Source organism: Elephantulus edwardii, unplaced genomic scaffold (genome assembly GCF_000299155.1).
Source record: "Elephantulus edwardii isolate Elephantulus edwardi_28Jun2011 unplaced genomic scaffold, EleEdw1.0 scaffold00106, whole genome shotgun sequence".
Lineage (NCBI taxonomy): Eukaryota > Metazoa > Chordata > Mammalia > Macroscelidea > Macroscelididae > Elephantulus > Elephantulus edwardii.
In genome coordinates, this window is record NW_006399856.1 from 530,995 (window position 1) to 550,757 (window position 19,763).

At 38.6% G+C, this 19,763-nt stretch overlaps 1 protein-coding gene and 1 pseudogene across 1 annotated transcript in view; both read left to right on the top strand.

Annotated features, from left to right (window-relative positions):
- The window catches only part of USP37 (ubiquitin specific peptidase 37), a 78,228-nt gene that overhangs the window by 37,946 nt on the left and 20,519 nt on the right, over positions 1-19,763 (top strand). Inside the window, exons 12-18 of the mRNA XM_006891942.1 lie at positions 1,320-1,437; positions 2,641-2,720; positions 10,357-10,521; positions 11,509-11,574; positions 14,235-14,367; positions 15,961-16,216; positions 17,367-17,533. Coding sequence (XP_006892004.1) covers positions 1,320-1,437; positions 2,641-2,720; positions 10,357-10,521; positions 11,509-11,574; positions 14,235-14,367; positions 15,961-16,216; positions 17,367-17,533 — 985 coding nt within the window. The remainder of the gene's footprint in view (positions 1-1,319; positions 1,438-2,640; positions 2,721-10,356; positions 10,522-11,508; positions 11,575-14,234; positions 14,368-15,960; positions 16,217-17,366; positions 17,534-19,763) is intronic.
- On the top strand, positions 3,413-3,861 carry LOC102847224 (annotated as a pseudogene).

The following is a 19,763-nucleotide window of genomic DNA, read 5'->3' on the forward strand; positions in this document are numbered from 1 at the left end:
CCCCCCGTAAGTGGTCATACTATATTTTGAAGTAGGTGTCACTGCCCTTCCCCTTTATATATGATAAAGGGAACTTGAGAATTGTGAATAGACTACCCCCAGGTCTAACCATCTTTTGGCAGAAGCATTCAACAGAACAAAATATGTGGTGCATTTAGGATGTCGGTCCTCTTGTGCTTGCTGCCACTGTTAAGGTCATCAGACTCACAGTGACTTTCAGCAATCTATTGCATAGGTAATCATCTTCTTTGGCCTGTCCAAGGAAACCCAAACCTGCACTGCAGATGGCGGGCATGCATCCCATCCCCCACCTCCGTAGGCGGCCAGTAGGGCGCGCCGCCGCCCCCCGCGCGCCGACCCCCCCTGCTCTGGAGGCCTGTGGGAGGCGCGTGGCCCCCCCAGCATGGTCGGCCGTTGGGGGCGCGGCCACCCCACCCCACCACAGGGGCGCTCAAGGGTGTGCAGCCCCTCTTGTGCAGGTGGCCAGAGGGCACCCACTTCCCCCACAGCTGCCATCCTGGCTCCAAGAATTCTCTCCAGACCAAGTCCACCTTGCGGCAGTGTAGTGGCTTCACTGTACCAGTCTTGAGGAGGGCCAGTGCCCAGCATCCATCCTTGGTGAGGGAATCCATTCCTTCTGGCTGTGGAAGCCTCATGGAGCTGCAGCGGCTGGCTGTGTGGCGTGGCGCGGGCTCTGCGGGAGGGGGTTGGGAGCCACGAGACTCACCCATTTCTCCTTGGGAATCCTTGAATTCCTGTTGTTGAGCCTTGATCTTCACTGAGGGCCAGTCATCAACTGTTTAAGTGTTCAATTATCAATAAGCCGAAGCCTGTGGAAGGCCATAATGGCCCTGCTTTAAGTGGTTCACTCCTCCCTCAGCTCACCACGCTGTCTCTGCCTCTGCTGCCATCTTGGATCTCCAGAAACATTCTGATAAGTCATCAAGCTCTACACTTCTGACTGGTTCACTTTTCTTGATGTGTGTGTGTATTTTAGTTTTTAAAAATATTTTTTGACAATTAAAATTGTCAGTTTTAGAAAGCATTTAAATACAGTTCAGATTTTACTTGTATTACTTAATAAGGATTAAAAAGTAAGCATGTCGGAAGTCTTTTTTTTTTAAAGTACAACATTTTATTTGCCAGTATAAAATTTTTGATGTTGAGGCATGTGGGAAGTCTTAAAACTTTGTGTGTGTTTTATGCTTAACAGTCTATCAGTACGAGATAGATCTGAGAGGAGCAATGTTTTTCAAGTAGATTTCCCTTTATTTGGTTTTCATGTCTAAACATTAAGACAATTGTTTTTATTATTTCAGGTGTGGAGAGATTATCCCTAAAAGAGAACAGTTTAATGACCTCTCCATCGACCTTCCTAGAAGAAAAAAGCCTCTCCCTCCTCGGTCAATTCAAGATTCTCTTGATCTTTTCTTTAGGGTAAATAATACCTTTGAGATTTTTACATAACTAAATTTTACATATTGTATAAGGTGGTTTCTCCAAAGTGGAGTTTGAACAAAATTACTTGGGGAATATTAGAAGTATTTATAAATTTAGCTTTAAAAGTTTGATAACCCTAATTATTAAACTCTGTTAAGAAGAAAATCACTTTCTCTGAGTAGATTGGCCTTTTAACTCCTAGAGAATATTTTAGACAACCTTGAACGCAGTTTGGTCCTGGTAAACAAATGCTCATTTGGAGCATAGGAAATACACTGGAGTCTGGTCATGTGAATGGCAGTTGCATGCACTAAGTTGTTAACTAAGACCGGAGGAAGGAGTAAATAATGATCTTTGCTTTCCCTTATACTTAACCTGTTAGAAAGAGATGGGATGCTTATCCAAAACTGCAGTAAATATTTGTGTTTGTAATACTTAGTGTTTCTGGGTATATTTGGACCTAATATGTAGCTGTTTTTACAACTCACAGAAATTTCCCAGCCTTGTCTTTATCCTAAAAGTAGCCCTCAATTGTTACAGCAATTTAGTAGAATTATCTTCTAAAGTTAAAAAATTCTGTTTTCTGTGAACACTCAGCTCCACCTCCACCTAAAGATAATCGTTTACTCTTTCTTTAGTATTCATATTATCATCATAGAATTTTTAAACGTTCCTATGTATCTTTACCCCTTTATTATTTTTTTCTAAAAGGATTTCTTGTTTCCGTGGTCTCTAGGTAATTTATCTACCCCAAACTTTGGTCTTTTTAGAACAGTTGTTCTTAGGGGTTTGTCTTCAGAAGATTGAGTTCTATTTTAAGAAAAGGGCAGAATTATACCTAACAGACCAGGAACTCTGCCTGACTTTACAGGTGATCTTATCTCTGCTGTGGCCAAATATTACATTGGCAGCGGTTCATGTGTATCCATGAGGAAAAGGTTGTGAATCTGCTACTTTAGGGTCTGCTTATTATCATATATTAAGATCCTCCTTTGGTTAAATAAAGAATTGGGGATTCTGAAATAGGGGATGGTACTATAAATATATTTAGATGATTAGGTCTTAATTTAGTAAGGCTTATTATTCTAGGTAGGAAATTTAAATTAGCTCACAGTTAGTCCACTAGTAAAGCTAGAAAAAGAATGTCATATAATGGGAGGATGCTGGTTCACCTTTCTTCTTTCTTCTCTTTTTTTACAGGCGGAAGAGCTTGAGTATTCCTGTGAGAAGTGTGGAGGAAAGTGTGCTCTTGTCAGGCACAAATTCAACAGGCTGCCCAGGTAAAGAAAAGGTCTTTAACTTAAAGTTCATAAAAATACTTCTGAAAAGAGACCACTCACCGGAATGAACTGGTAAAAAAAGGTCAGCAAGTTGAGGTTAAAATAGAGGATAGAAGGCTGGAATGGAATGCCATCCTTGAGAAGGAAAAAGAACTTGAGATGCTTTCTTAGGTACCATAGTACACTGTCATTGAAATATACCAATTCAAGTGGTGCCGAGTGCAACTTCGCCGCCAGCAGCCGAAGAAGACTCAGACAAACAGGATTCGTTGCAGAAGCTTTATTGAACAAAAGAAAATGGTGAAAATGGCCCCGTCTTCTTCCCCGGCACTTGCTTATATCCCTCTCGGTTCCACGCCTCCTGCTCTTAACGTCTTAGAATCTCATTGGTGTTGAGGTCTTTCTAAACTAGGTCCAATGGACCAATAGCAATATTGCAGCCATAAATGGTGTTGTTTGTGCGTTAGTAAATCAATGAGGAAGTAAGGTATCAGTGCCATCTTGTAATGGCGGCGTGCAAGTGCCGACCGCGCATGTGCAATGACGTCAATGATCTTAAACGGCTAGCCTGCTGCTGCGGTCGGCCTGCTGCAAAGTGGCTTTAAAAATGAACACATTTCCAGGAAGTGTGGGGGTTTCAGCCGTCTGGCCGCCGCGATGCATTCTGGGACAGTGGCAGCACCAGATCCAAGATGGCGGCCAGCAGGAGGCTGATGAAGGAGCTTGAAGAAATCCGCAAATGTGGGATGAAAAACTTCCGTAAGCTAATTTATTGACCTGGCAAGGGCTTATTGTTCCTGATAACCCTCCATATGATAAGGGGGCCTTCAGAATCGAAATCAACTTTCCAGCAGAGTACCCATTCAAACCACCGAAGATCACATTCAAAACTAAGATCTACCACCCGAACATCGATGAAAGGGGTCAGGTCTGTCTCCCAGTAATTAGTGCTGAAAACTGGAAGCCAGCCACCAAGACAGACCAAGTGATCCAGTCCCTCATAGCACTGGTGAACGACCCCCAGCCTGAACACCCTCTCCGGGCCGACCTAGCCGAAGAATACTCTAAGGACCGTAAAAAATTCTGTAAGAACGCTGAGGAGTTTACAAAGAAATATGGGGAAAAGCGAGCAGTGGACTAAAATCTGCAGAGATTGACCCAGAGAGTGTGAGCAGAGACCCCAGCGTGTATTCAGACCCCCGCAAAGCAGGACTCTGTGGAGAATCGACTGTGCCACCACCGGGCCTCCGCTTGTGACAGTTACTAACTTTCTACAGTTTTCTTAATCAAAAGTGGTCTAGGTAACCTGTAAAGAAAGGATTAAAAATTTAAGATGTTCTAGTTCTGCTTTCTTTGTTTCATACAATCACCGCTTCAATCCTCTTCCAAAGAATGGTATTTCTTTTCTTGTCCAGATTTATCCAGAACCTACTTAACCACTCAGTAGCTCATGAGCTGTGTTATTTTTTTTTAAATGGGGAGGAGGGAAGGTTGAGGTTCACCTTCTTCCTCTGCCCTCCCAGCACCCACTTTCTGGCATCCAGTTTCTTTTTCACCTGCCCACTTCCCCAGAGCCAGGCCCCATCTCCTTTGCCCTTGATATCCCCATGGGCTTTTCTTCTGCATTGTACTGCCTGGTGTGGGAATTTTCTCCGTTTTATAGCATCCTTTAGAAAATGTTAGAAGCAATCATACACATGCGCATGTGCGCGCACACACACCCCTAATTTAAAAAGATCATAAGTTGTAAAAAGGGAAGCCCAGCTCTTATGTAAAAACATGGCTAATGTGACCACAATCATGTTGATGAAATGGCAGACCCCACTGCCTGTGTGCTGGGGGAAGGAACCACAATAGCAGATCAGTGGTGGCCTGCCAGCCAGAAGACTTTAGTCCACACAGGTGAGGATTTCTCACCAGAAAGGCTTCTCAGGCCAAAGGTTGGCCCTCCTCAACGTCACACTTTTGGAAGATGAGTTCATCTTGCAGGTGAAACCGCAGCCCAAACGTCCACGTGAAATCCCAAGCATGCCCATCACCCGACTCCCTGCTGAATGTGCCACGGAACTCGTGCGCCTGCTGCCAGCATCTGCCCCACCGCTTCCATCACATGGATCCACAGCGGGGTCAGGACTGGCGGGATCTGCCTCAACAGAGTACCGGCCGGGGGTTGATGTCACTGTGCTTGCTTAGGAGTTGGCCAGCCCAGGAACAAGATGGCCTTCCCTCACCCTTGGACTCAACAGAGCCTTTGCAGAAATCACCTCCACTTGAAGCTCACTCAGTGATATCCTTTCAATGTGTTTTATATTGTTTTGACTGCCTTTTTTTGTAGAAATAAAAATTGACCTTAGAATTTATCATCGGGGGGGAAAAAATGAACACATTTATATTCTCCCAGTACTGGAAGCTCCAAAAGTCCAGATGGGGATCTCATTCTTTGGAGAACTCTGGGTAAAACATGGCTTTCCTTGATTTATAGGTGATACTCACATGTTGTGTTACCTTCTTGCATGTATCTAAAAATATCCATTCTGATGTTTTAATAATTCAGATGTGATTGGGTTTGGGGTCTACTAAACATTGACGTGGCCTCAACCAACACCATCACCACTAGCCAAAACCAGCTGTTGTAATGACATTTAACCACTCCATTCCAGCAACTAGACTAACGTTTGAACCAAACAACTGAGAAACAATGACTAACATACATTAACCATCACAGATGCTAATGTCTAGAAGAAGAGAAGGATCTTGGGAGTTCAGGAAGATGTCAACAAGCCTACTCCTAAAAGAAGATGAGACTGGTCATGTCCATGAATGAGCAGACTTCATTTGGCCTCTGTACTGTGTGCATGCAGATAATTTTCTCCATTCCAGGATGATTTGTCTTTGTCCTGTGTAAAGCTTGATAAAAAGATCTCTGTAGGATTAATAGGGAGCTCTGGTAGCCTAGTGGGTATGGGGTTGCACTGCCAATCCAAAGGGAGGCCACTTGGAATCCACCAGTTGCTCTGAAGGGAGCTCTTGCCATGTGGCTTACAGACTCTGAAAACCATCGGGAAAGTCAACTATAAGTCGATTCTGGCTCAATGACATTGAGTTGAGTTTGATAGAATTAAGGGAGCTCTAGTAGTGTTGTCTTTAGGGAATTGTTCTGCTGACCCAAAGATGCATCTCTGGCATTTCAAAGTCTCCTGTACAATTCTGAAAACCTTCGAGTGGGTCCTGATAGAGGATGCAGCAGGTGAGACTTTTTTTTGGATGATACCTAGCTGTTCAATTCAGTAGTGTGTAATACTCAATTATAAGTTATTTGTGTGTGGCAGTAACTTCCTCTGTTGTTACAAATCTTCCATTAAAAGCTGTAGACACATGTAAATGTGTGCCTGAAAATAGGAAGAGTCATTATTTGCCATTTGCAGTCCTTTAGCACATCTTAGAATGTGTTAAGTTTCCTGTAAATATAAAAACACTGTTTCTGGATTAAGAGTGAAGTCATTAGCTTTTATAGGTTTTCAGAGCTACATAAATAGAAGTAAAACTAGGGCCTCTAGTGATAAGGAGTTATACTGCCAATCCAAAGGCACATGGTCCTAACCCGTCATCTGCTCCACAGGAGAAGGATGGGTAATCTCCTCTCATGGGTTAACAGCCTCTTGATAACTCACTGGAGGGTCACCTGTGAATCGATTCTGACTCAACAGACCATTACAACAAAACTGAACTATGAAAAATTATATATAATGTAGTTATAGGACATCTTTTAGCACTTTCCAAGAATAGATCTCAATCACAAATGAAGCTATTAAGTATTTATACTTAATGGCCATTTCCTTGGAGATTAGCTTTGGTTTTCTGTAAGTATAGAATTTCTGGAACCTATATCCTAGAGATTGATGCTCTGGTCGCCTTAAGTGGTAAAAAGTTGCACTGCCAACCCAAAAGCAAGCACTTTGAATCCACCAGTTGCTCCATAGGAGAAAGATGGTCAGTCTCCTCCCATGCAGTTTATTGCCTCTGAAAACCTGCCAGAGGGTCACCTGTGGATCAGATCCAACTCAACAGCACATAACAACAACGCCTCCTACAGAATAGTTCTTCAGTGTTCTATATTCTAGAAAATAAGTTAAAGAAACAACTTTTCTGAATTGTAGAAGTTTACTGTTTTGACTGTGTCTGTGTCTTTGATGGCAGATACTTTTTCTTTCCTACTTGGGTGAGTTACGGAACTGTTGTAGGCAGGAGGCAAGAGAAAAGAAATCTTACTCCAAAGGCTTGGTTACTGTCAGCTGTCATTGATTCAAGGACTCAGTGTGTGATTTGAAAGGCTTGTTTGGCTTAGCAAACTCTTTTCTCGTTATCTAGCTATTGGATTTCTTTTTCTTCAGGTTAGTTACTTAGATTAAAAGTCAGTTTACTCCAAACTTAAATGAAAATAGCATTCTCAGTGTCTTAAAGTCTATAATTATTGGACTTTCATTAATTTTGTTCATTTTAATATCTAAAGCCAGTCTGCTTTTATTCTTGAAGGTCCTGATATCTTTATCAAGTGTATTCACTTTTAGATTGCCTCATTTTTACAGATGATTGATTTGACTGCCATTTTTGTGTGTATGTGTTATAACATTTTATTTTGGTTAGAATTTTTGACATTTTTGTCAAAATGTTAGACTTTTCACATGAATTGGATTCATGTGGGGTTTTTTGGGTGTTATGAATTTGAGGCTATAAATATTTTAAAGAGAAGTATAATCAATAACTTCATTTTGCAAATTTCTGAGTTTGTGGCTTCTGTGATGAAGGTATTTATGGTAAGAAAGAAAACATTTTTCCATTAATCACATATTTTCTTTACTAGAACTGAGGTTTATTCCCATAATAATTTTAAAATTCTATTTTTTAAGTGTTCCTGTGGGCTGTAAAATACCCTTGGTCCATCAACCAGGGATTATATTCTGTATCAGAGGAGAAAAGGTTACCTACTGTAATGGGAACTAAAGAAAATTAATGTTTCTGAAGAGCTAAAAGCTTTTCCAGATTTGACATGCAAAATTTTCTACTTTATTTTTCTAGCTGTGGAAAATATTTCTGTTTCTTAGATTTCTGCAGAGAAAGTGCTACTGAAATGATTAAAAGGGTCTTGCTAAAAATCATACTGAAACAGTGTTTGCCAGAAAATTGTGCCACCAACACAAAGACACCTGGTTCAGATCCACCAAGCTACTCCACAAGAGAAAGATGGGCATTTCCTCCCGTGCCTTTTACTAATTCTGAAAACCCACTTAGAGGGTCAGCTATGAGTCAGTTGAGACTTAACAGTACATAACAAAATAATTTAATAAACAGTCTTTTCACTATTCAGTTCAACTCAATTACTGTTGAGTCGGAATCAAAGCTGACCCTCCAGTGGATTTTCAAGAGGTTTTAAATCACAGGAGAGGAATGCCCATTTTTCTACCTTGGCTGATGGATTTGAACCATTCCCCTTTGGGTTGGCAGCATAACTCCTTATCCAGTAGGCCACCAGAACTGCCTGTTTTCCTATTAATGGTTACATAACAACTTTCAAAAAGTCTGTAAAACGTAGAAGTGAATGTTTTAAAGATTTAGTCTAAGGGAACTTTGGTGGCCTGCCTAGTGGCAAGAAGCTGCACTTCAATCCTGAAGGTGGACAGTTCGAATCCACCAAATACGCCGCTGGAGAAAGAGAGGCAACATCCTCCTGTGCCAGTTAGATCCAATTCAACGGTACAAAAAAAAAAAAAAAGATAAAGATTTAGTCTAATAATAAAATCCATATTGAAAAATTTTTTCTTGCTCTCTTTTTTGGGAGAGTGGGATGACTTGAATGAAAGTTTACAAAGTAAATTGATTTTCTCAGTATTTCTGTATGTGTATGATTTGAGTGAAAGTTTGCAAGGCATATTGGGTTTGATTCTCTCCCGCCCCCACCGCAGTCAGTCCTGCACATTCTATTTCACAGCACCAATTATATATGGATGATGTTAATTGCCCATCCTTTCATGTTCCCCATCAATGAGTTTTCTATTACCTCCTTCTTCTCTCTGACAAACGTTTTAGATTGGTCCTCTCTGTATGTAAATATTTCTCTAACTTGAAATTTATTTTTTCTTCTTTTCTGATAGACTTTGTTTAGTGATTTTTGTTCTAGGAACTTTAGGAGTACATATGTAACTTTTATTCCCCCAGTGCTATATCTGTGTTTTATATATATTTGTCTGTTTAATACCTAGCAAATGATAAATGTTCAGTAAATGATATTTGAAGTTCTTTAGTTTGTTGAAATGTTGGTTGTTATGTGTCGTCAAGTCAGAACTGACCCATAGCTGACCCTCCAGCGAGTTTTCAGAGGTAGAAAATGGCACAAAACTGTTAAACCTGATAGTCAGCATCTCGAAAGGAAAGAAAAACTGCGATTGTTACCGCAAACAAGGCCTAAATTTACTGTTTTTAAAGCAAGGAGGTCTATATGCTGCACTCAAAAAAAAATTGTTGTTTTTATGTTAACCATTCTGGAGTAATCAAAAAAGCCTTAGTAAGCTCCAACAGAGGCTTAAAAAAAAAAAGAAAGAAAGAAATAAGACAACAACAAGGAAATTGGTTCTCTAACTTGTTCACCTGGTCCCCATGGCTCACTACCCTTCTCACTTCAATTGCTAGACTGTTACTGTTGTTAATCCTCATTCTAACAGTCCCTGCATTTTCAGGTACTTAGTTAACCTCATCCAAACACGTGCAAAGCCTTAAAATCGTTATAACTCAAACTCTATCAGCACCTCACTAAAACTGATGAATCAATGATTTGATTTATCAGGAAAAACCGGTGGGGAATGTTAAGAATCAAATATCAAAAACTCAGTTTCTGACAAAGTGCAGCTACCTCCATCCCACTCGCTTGGGTAGTTTGCAGCAAGCAACCTCCCCCACCTGTGATAAACTACACTCTGTTAGCTGACTGCCTCCCTGAGCTATGGCTAACCAATAAAGAGCAAACTAGTACTAGAACTACTATAAGTAACCAATCATAAACTGTGTAGCTAGACAAAGAAGCAAGAAAGTATAAAAAGGAGGACTCGCTTGGTCTCGGGGCTCTCCGGTGGATACTGCAGTGTCAGCATGCGGGAGCCCGGGTTCGAACTCGAAATAAACTTTGTTAATTCGGCTAATTGGCTTGGTGGTCTTTTCTGGGGACTCGCCCCATTACAAAAACCAGATTGCTCATTCTTCTCCCGCAGATTCAAACTGTGCCTTTGGGATTGCCGTGCAGCTTCTTAACTACTGTACCACCAGAGCTCCCAATGATGAAATGTAGTCTTTTATTTATTTATTATAATTTTGTGTGTGTGTGTACCATCAAATTGGATCTGACTGGTACAGAAGGAGATTGTTCCTCCTGTTCCAGCAGAGCATCTGGTGGATTTGAACCACACACCTCTGGGATTGCAGTGCAACTTCTTGACACTAGGCCACCAGAGCTCCCTGAAAAGTAGTCTTTTAAATAAAAATAAAATTTAAAAAAAAAAAAACTGTCCAGTGTGCTTAAAATTATCTTTTGAACTATGAAAGAGCTCACTCTATTGAATTAGTAATGTTCTTATTTGTGGTTTTTCAGGGTTCTTATTCTTCATTTGAAACGATACAGCTTTAATGTAGCTCTCTCACTTAACAACAAAATTGGCCAGCAAGTCATCATTCCAAGATACCTGACCCTGTCATCCCATTGCACTGAAAACACAAAACCACCCTTCACCCTTGGTTGGAGTGCACATACGGCAGTGTGAGTGCTTTCAGAGTTTCTTTACCTTCTCTTTGGAAGTAAAAAGGTTTTAGGATACAGTTAAAAAATAAATAAATAAACTAGATAATGTGATTCCATCTAACATACTTTGGACATGTTGTAAGGAGGGGACCGGTCCTTGGAGAGGGACATCATACTTGGTAGGGTGGAGGGACAGCGCAGGAGGGGAAGGCCCTCTATGAGGTGGATTGATTCAGTGACGGGTAATCGGGATGGGAGTGTCAGAGACAGTGCGATTGGCACAGGACAGAGCAGAGTTTAGGGCTGTTGTACATAGGGTCACTATGAGTTGCAAGCGACTCGACGGCTCATGACAACAACAACAGCAATGTGATGCCTAGGCGAATTTAGGCCGGGAAGGAGATTGCCATTTTATTTAGGGCTTTTAGTGTTAAATTATTTTACTGTGCATTAATTTGGAAAAACATGCCTGAACAAAGTTCCTAACAGAAAGATGATTGTCTTTCACCATGCGTTTTTTAAGGGCTTTGAGAAGACAGTTTGATGCACTGTGGAAGTAGAAACCATTTGTGCGCCATCATAAAAACCTAGACATGTCAAATACTGATCTTTGTAGTAGATCTTCGATGGAGACAATTAAGATGACATGTGAGCATTATATGCAGTAATGAGTGTAGAGTTCTTAAACAGTCTGTGACGTCTGATGAGCTCTCAGTTAATGAGAGCTACTATGTTGCTTAAAAGTGAAGAACTGAAAGTAGCTTTCCCCAGATTGCTCTTTTCCTATACATATCATTCAGCTTTGTTTCCTGCGCTTGCTTGTTTTATTAGATCATGGAGGTCCTAGAAATGTTTTCTTTTTAGACCTCTACAAAGTATAAAAATTGCTAGTTTTTTTATAAGATGTATGAGGGATTTATAATATAGAGTAATTTGATTTATATTGTAAATGTATTTTTCTTAATGTAATTGTATACATTCTGTATTTTTTAAATTTTCTAATAGTTCTAGACCATTGAAAGCCTCACAAATGGTGAATTCCTGCATCACCAGCCCCTCTACACCTTCGAAGTGAGTTCTGTTTCTTGTGAACCCAACATTTACGTTTAACAATTTGTTTATCTTAATCTCCAAGATTGTTTCCCCTCCTTTTCCTTGTTGTTTCTCTTTAGCATGATAACTTCTTTCTGCTACCTATACTCTGGAATTTTCTTGATTCTGATTTGGCTAATAGCCTAATATATGTTTTTTACAGTGAAGCAAGTTCAGGTGGTTATCTCAGAGTTACAGTATAAAAGTTCTTACATTGCATAATTTTTAAATATATAATATTTCCATCCTCGAACTCTAAAAATTGATGACAAGAGATTTTAAATATTGGAGGGATAAAATAACTCCAGTCAGTATAAAGCATTCTTTCTCAAAGGTAGGCTTTTTTCACCTCTTTGCTAGCCAGTTGAGGACTTCTTGACATAGGGTCTCAATTGGAAGTATTCTGAAAAGGGACAGGAAAATAAACACACACTGGATATTGCTACTCTGTAAGTGGTTTTGTTTTTTTCTGGACCAGGTTTGCCCAAGGAGGGAAGCACATGCCCTTTTTTTATATACCTCTTCCAAGATTTCACAAGAGCCACAGTTCCTGATTGAGCCATTCTAAATGACTTATTTGTCATTTGTATTTAAAATTTGTTTTTCTCAATATTGATGTCCCAAAGTACTTTTAGAAAAGAAACACTTATTTAAGGGATTTTTTGGGGGGGGCTTTATATAACCTTAAAAATTACATTTGGGAACTGCTATTTTCTTTTCCTCCTGTTAATTATTTTTCAGTGCAATTAAAACCAGATGACTAACATGACTAGAAATCTGAAATGGTACCGATATGAATACTCTTGCCCGTTCTCAAGATACAAATGAGCAATACCACTTGGCTGCTTAGAAAGTGAGCAAGTGATGCATTTACAGGATGAATATTTTTCATTACTACAGGCAAGCTGCCTTCTGTGAATATAGTAATTATTAATGGAATGCACTCTTTATGTACCAGATCACTGTAGTTGCAAGAAAGAGATGGTTTCATTGGGCATCATTGTATCTTGGCATGGTCATCTGTTCTCAGGGTCTACTGGTATGAGAATTTGAAAGTTGATCAATAAAGGATGATTAGGCCCTAGAAGACCTGTCATGCCGATCAAACTTAAAAGAGGCTGAGTTATGAACCAGAATATCACTGGTTTTTCTACATTGTCCATTTTTACATTTGACCCTGGTATAGCAGTCACTCTCCTTCACCAAAATAGTTACCTGGATAAATAATGTGTTATGGTTTGCTTGGTAAGCATGAAATCAGAGGAGGGGAAAGAAAAGAATTAAGAAGACTAATTGGCTTTTCTAAGTAATATTAGAAACCCCTTTTGAATGCATACTAGAGCTATTCAAGAGATCAGGCTGGGGTGCAGTGATACCCTGGCTGATCTCAGCCACAGCCTAAGTTTGGGCAAATTTGTTGACTGCTTGCCTCTTTTCTTTGATCTACATTGCTATGCAATTCTTTTGATTTCCATTGCAGCCTCTTTTTTCTTGATGCCATCATCCTGTGTTTATTTACAGTTTTCACATTTAGATAACCTTTTTTCTGATTTCTGTTTTACATTGATTTTTATTGGTGTAGAATATGAATTTGTTTTCTATCTAAGAAAGTTCTTGGTCTTTGACCTTTACTATTATTTTGGGGTTATTTTGAACTTAAAGCAGTAATACCTGACTCATCTCTGAGTATCATTGAGGAATGATCATTTGATTTTTCACATAAATGAATTTCCATATAACTGAAGCTTGCCTTTTAAGGATTACATCTTTTTTAAGTTCAGTGATTTTAGATAAATATTTTTCTAAAATGTTATATTATTTGCAAATAAGATGAACTGAAGACAATGTAAATTTGGCTTAAGGACTTAGAATTCACTTTATGAATAGCAGTTATTATACTGCTTTAATGTAATGCCTGCAAGGGCTCTTTAATTCTTACAAGGCAGTTTACCTTTACATACAACAACTTCACTGTACTTTTTGCCCTTTTTTGTGGCTGTTCTCTTCCATTTCTTAGCTCTCATTTGATGAACTTACTGCACTATTTTATTTTCTGGGGGTGGGGGAAGGGAAGAGTCTCAAACTAAAAAGCTAAGTGCATGGGCTTTGGAACTGCTACCTTGAAAAGCCTTTTTTCTTATTTTTGAATCCCTCTATTTTGGAAGGTAGAGGTTACCAGAAGTCTGCCCGACAAATAAGTGGATAAGTAGAATGTTACTGTTATTTTTAAAATGCATGGACTATAATTGAAAAGATTTAAAATGTAGTCTATATGCACTTTATTGTAAAAAATATTTATTCTCACTATATATGCATGAATTAAGTAGAGTACTTGCCTTACAAAGAATACCAAACTTGATTGAATTTGATCATTAAAAGAAAAAAGGCACGAAGAGATTGGTTTACTGATGATATTATAATAGCATAAGAGTTGTCCAATTTCTAAAGCATGGCTCCTTTGGAGAGGGGCAAAGGTAATGCTTAACTAGACCCATTTTGATATTTCTTTTTCCTCTTTTAAAGCCTGTTCCATAATGGAAAATGTTTTTATTTTGTTTTAGTATTTATACATCAGAAGAGTAATAAGAACAAGTATTTTTTTTTATCAGACTTAAGTTTTCCCTCCCCTTAAATTCCAGGAAATTTACCTTCAAGTACAAGAGCTTATGCCTTGATTCAGACAGTGAAGATGAACTAAAACGCTCTGTAGCTATCAGCCAGAGACTTTGTGAACTATCAAGCAGTGAACACTATCCAGAAGACCTGGACAGAGTAAGTCGTTTCTCATCAAAACATCTGACAAAGACTTTTTCTAACTCTATATGTCCAAACAAAGGCTCTTCACAACCAACATCTGCATATTTAATAAATACACAAATAGGCCATAAACTTAAAGAATATGTTCACTAGGTTTAAAGGCATTTTCTAGCTACAAAAGGTTTATTTGCAAGTAGTCCTAGACTTTTAAGAAGTAAAAGTTGTTTCAGACAAATTATTTTGCCTTGTTTACTATCATAGTTACCTCTGTATATCTTAGATATTTTAGATAAGAAAGTAGTTTATCATCATCTTTTTTGACATTCACTGATAGATAACACTGAAGCCTTAAATTTCTCTTTCATTAAGTTAATTATTGTAATAATTTTTTCTGTTGTTTCCCATCTTATTTTAAAACCAGTGTTTAGCTTATTTGAGAAAGGAGAGAGAAGTCAGAAATGAAGAAAGTTATAACTTATTTACATTATCTAATTGTAGTGTTTTGTTTCTGTTGGCTAATTTTCTACATCTTTTTATTGTTAAATACCATAGAGTCAGAACTGACTAATTACTGACCCTCCAGTGGGTTTTCAGAGGCAGTAAATCTCATGGGAAGGAGATTGCCCATCTCTCTCCCAAAGGAGCGGCTGGTGGTTTCCAGCCATGTCCCTTTAGGTTGGCAGCGTGGTTCCTTCTCAGGAGGCCACCAGAGCTTTCTCGTACGGTTGCTGTGAGTCGTACGTGACTCAGCAGCACCTGGTAGCAACAGCGTGATGTAGTCCACAGGGAGTCAGCTGCTAACCTGAAGGCTGAGCGTCAGTGGTTCGTATCCACCACCAGCTCCATAAGGGAAAGTTGAAACAGTCGCCTGTGCAGTTTATAACCTTGAAATCTGAGCCATTAGTTGGTTCCTACTTAACAGCAATGAGTCGGGTTAATGTAGTTTGTATTTTACAGATTTTTGTTACAAATGAATAAGACCTGTCAATATTTAAAGTGGAATACTTTGTGTAACAATGTCATAATAACAGTAGAAAGTTTTCTAAATTTTCTACAAAGACCATACTTAATAACATTTATTATATTTTAAAAATTGAGTATTTTTTTCCTGTTTTGAGTTTTTAGGGAGAGGTGGGTTTTTTTGTTTGTTTGTTTGTTTGTTTGTTTTGGTGGCATTTTCTTCTTTTTTATTTTATACTGGTTCACATACAAAAGTCTTACACTTTTTGATTCGTTTATATAGGTTATGTTTCACGCATTTCTCAATTCACAGTGGTTTTCACATAATCATTTCTATACACTGTATAGTCTAAAATTAATCACCACTTAAAAATGAGTATTCTTTTATAGTGATAATTTTTTTATTTTATTATTTTTTGTGCATGTACCGTCAAATCAGATCTGACTGGTAAAGGAGGAGATTGTCCCCCCTTCTCCAGCAGAGCATCTGGTGGATATAGTGATAATTTAAAAAATACCAGGGATTGGTAAAGTTGACTAGTACCCCTAAGCATCTACGATAAGAACTTTTCAGATTAAACATCCACTTTAAACTCTAGGATTATTGTAACAGTTCTGGTTTCCTCTAAAAGTAACTATCTTCTTCAGGATTCAAAATTATGCAGAATAGAGCAAGATAAGTCTGAATTGGAAAACTCAGGATTTGAGGGAATGAGTGAAGAAGAGCTTGTAGCAGCTGTCTTAGAGATAAGTAAGAGGGAATCTTCGCCATCTCTGAGTCATGAAGATGATGATAAACCAACCAGCAGCCCTGACACTGGATTTGCAGAGGATGATATTCAAGAAATGCCTGAAAATCCAGAACCTGTGGAAACTGAGAAAGCCAAAGCAATCACAGAGCCAGGTAAGTTTAGAGAAGAGAAACATCTGTTACATGAAGTAGGACTGTAATCCTTACAGTAACAAATGACTTCTCCATCATTGTACATTACTTGAAGCTGTATAACAGAAAGAGCTCAAAGAGTTAACTCCAGCTCATGATGACCTTAGTTACAACTCAGACTCTTCCCTGGTACTGCATGCTCACATCTCTGTTCATGTCCCGTCCATTGTGCCTGTTGGGCCAGTCTCTAACAAGTGTCCCTCTCACCCTCCTTGGCCACCTGCTTCACCCAACATGCTGTCATCTCCCACAGTTGTTTCTTCTTGATAGTGCACCAAGAAACCAGATGGGGGCTTGTTGCTGTGAGTTGGAACTGACTCACAGCAGTGAGAGAATAGATACTGTCATAGATTTTTGTGGTGCATAAGATGGCTTATTTTTGCCTTTTAACTCTTACATATAAGGCTTGTATGATTATTAATATGAAAATATTACACTTAGCATATACTGTAATTGAAGAATGTCAGTACTGTGTTAATAATTTTGGTAATGATTGCTTCACTTTAAACAGTATTGTTAATATTTGGACATTTCCTTTTAATAGATCAAGAGTCCTCAACAGGGGCAGTTGTAACTCTAGGAACCGTTTGACAATGTCTCTTGTCTGATTTTAGTTGTCACAACCTGGGACTGGGTAGCTACTGACATCTAGTGGTTAGAGACCAGGGATGCAGCTACATATCATGCTGTGCACGGGACAGAGGGCTCCCACAACAACAAAAATACTGATAGTGCTGAAGTTGAGAAACCCTGCTCTAGGTATAATACTCAGAAATTGTGCTGTGTCTAAGCAAATCACATATGTTGTTGTTATGTGCTATGTATGGATTTGGAAACAACTCATAGCTGACCCTCCATCAGGTTTTCAGAGACTGGAAATCACATGGGAGATTGCCCCATCAGTTGGTGGATTAAAACCGCTTGCCTTTGGGTTGGCAGCATCACTCCTTACCATTAAGCCACCAGAGTTGAGTCATATTATATGACTCAGAGTATTTTATATGAGTCAGTATATTACCATCGAACAGTAGATGTCACCCTAACCCAAACATTTTTTCTTTTTTAAGAGAGGATTTTTCCAAAATAATGATTAAATGTTCTGCTTCCTCAGATCCTACTAGTTTTGCTGAAATTACTAAAGACTGTGATGAGAATAAAGAAAACAAAACTCCCGAAGGATCTCAGGGCGAGGTTGAATGGTTCCCACAATATGAAATGGAGCACGAAAGGGAAGAACAAGAGCTCCAGCAGGCATTGGCTCAGAGCCTGCAAGAACAAGTGAGTCCAACAGCTAGCATACCACTCTGATTTTGTTTTTCTTATTAATATTTTAAGGTGATGAATTTATTTTGGCCATTTTCTCACAACATAAATGCTTTGTTTTGAATTTGTACATAAAATTTTGGGGATAATATTTAAAATCTTATTTTAAGATTTTAGTTATAGAACGTTAATCTGTTCTTTTCATTGAGTAATAATATCTTGTATTGAGTAATAACTAAAATCTCAAATTACATTTTTTATGTGCAATTATGAATTTAAAAAATATTTTTTCAAAAAAAGATTTATTTTTTATGTTTACATTTGTTAAAGCTGACTGGTTTGCACTGTTTGGATCATGGGAGAGAGCTGACGGAGGTGCTGTTTTCATGATTATCTGACCCTACGGAATCCAGATCCTGTTCAGTTTTAGTCACAATTAACCGAGACTTCCTTGAATGAATGTATAGTATTGTATATATGTATATCATCAAGTTGGAACCAACTTATACCATCAGGTTTTCAGAAACAGTAAATTGTGGAGCACTGGTAGATTGGAACCACATGCCTTTAAGTTGCCATTGTAACTACTTATTTATCACTGAGCCACCAGCTCTCCCTGTATAGTATTGTTGGTTTTCAGAGGGAGTTAATAGTGCATGGGAGAAGATTACATATCTCTCTCCTGTGAAGCACCTAGTGGATTAGAACTGCGTACCTCTTAGGGTTGCCAGCACAACACCTTTACTACTGAGCCATCAGAGTCCCCTTGTATAGCATCAGTGTTTGCAAATAACCAAGACTATGATACCTAATTTCTCTAGAACCGTGGTTTTTTTCCTTGAAAATTATCTGGAAACCCTGGCTGGTAGCATCATTCTCATGTCATTGATCTAGAGTATGGTCTGAGGATCTGGCTTTTTCCCTGTAGCTTTTTTCTTTTTTTACTCTAATCAGATTTTTATAAACTTTTCCTGGTGATTTTAATATGCAGCCAAGGCTGAGAATTCCTACTCGGAAAGCACTTCAGTACCCAGTGTTCTTTGTCTGTTCAGAAAGAGTGCTGTCCTGGTCAGCTTAACATCAAGATGTGTGTGTCTACATAAAAGATATATATGTGTCAGACTATTTTAAAAGAATGTATAGTAATGACTTGTTTTAGAAGGCTTTAATATAAAAGATCAAGGTCCCATTTCTTTGAAGCTATTTCTTATATTGCACAAATACATATTTGGCACTACTTTTCCCTCACACTCCTCCAGCTCACATGTGCAGCCTCACGGGAAGATGCAGGGGTGCAGTGGGAGGCAGCGGAGTGGGGGTGGCATGGAGCCCCACTGCTGCCACCAGCCTCTGGGCCCCATAGCAAGGACTACTCTTATAAATTAAAGATGTGGATATTAATTTGGGTTTTTTAGCTGCTAGTAATCACAAGCAACTTGACGGCACATCGCAACAACAACCACCATCCAGTTAAAACTACCTTATTTTTCTCAAATGTGAAAATAGGTTTAGAAAATTCAATTCTCTGTATTTAGTCTGGGAACCTTGTATCATTCTATCGATATTTTAAAAGGGAGTCTTTCACATTCTGATTTGAGAGGAAACTTTACATACTTAAGTAACTTTAAATAATCTCATTTCCTCTTAGAGAAAGTTGTTGTTTTCTTGAAAACATGTAAATGCTTCTAGAATTGTAATGCAGAATAAGCCTTTCTTAGTTAAATACATAATGGTTGCCCATGGTGGACAGTGTTTGGTGGAGCTCCCAGCTTAAGACAGGTTTGGGAGCAGCACTGGTATCCACTTCCTAAATAACATGCTGTGAACTTTGAGAAATGACAATAGTTAATAGAAAGGCTTCAGGTCTTTTGTTCATAGGGTTTGACTCAACGGCAATCAACAACAATAATTAATTATATAGTTGTATAACTTTTTTTTAATACAGAAAAGTAAAAAAAAAAATTCTGCTCAAATTGTATTTTTGTTTATTCATTCATAATTTGTAAAGCATCTTTTCTCGGAAGAAGAGAAAGGAAATTTTAAAAAATACTTAATTCCCTCTTTTTATGATTAATGCCGTTACCTGGTTCAATGGTTCTAGGAAGTATTTGAGTTACTGCTTTTTTTTTTATTGGTCTTTTTTTTAATTTGGTTTGTTTATTTTTCATTTCAATGAACATGTACAGAGATTTTGGAATTCCATTCATTCATTGTTGCACCCTTCTCCCCACACAAACCCCCCCCC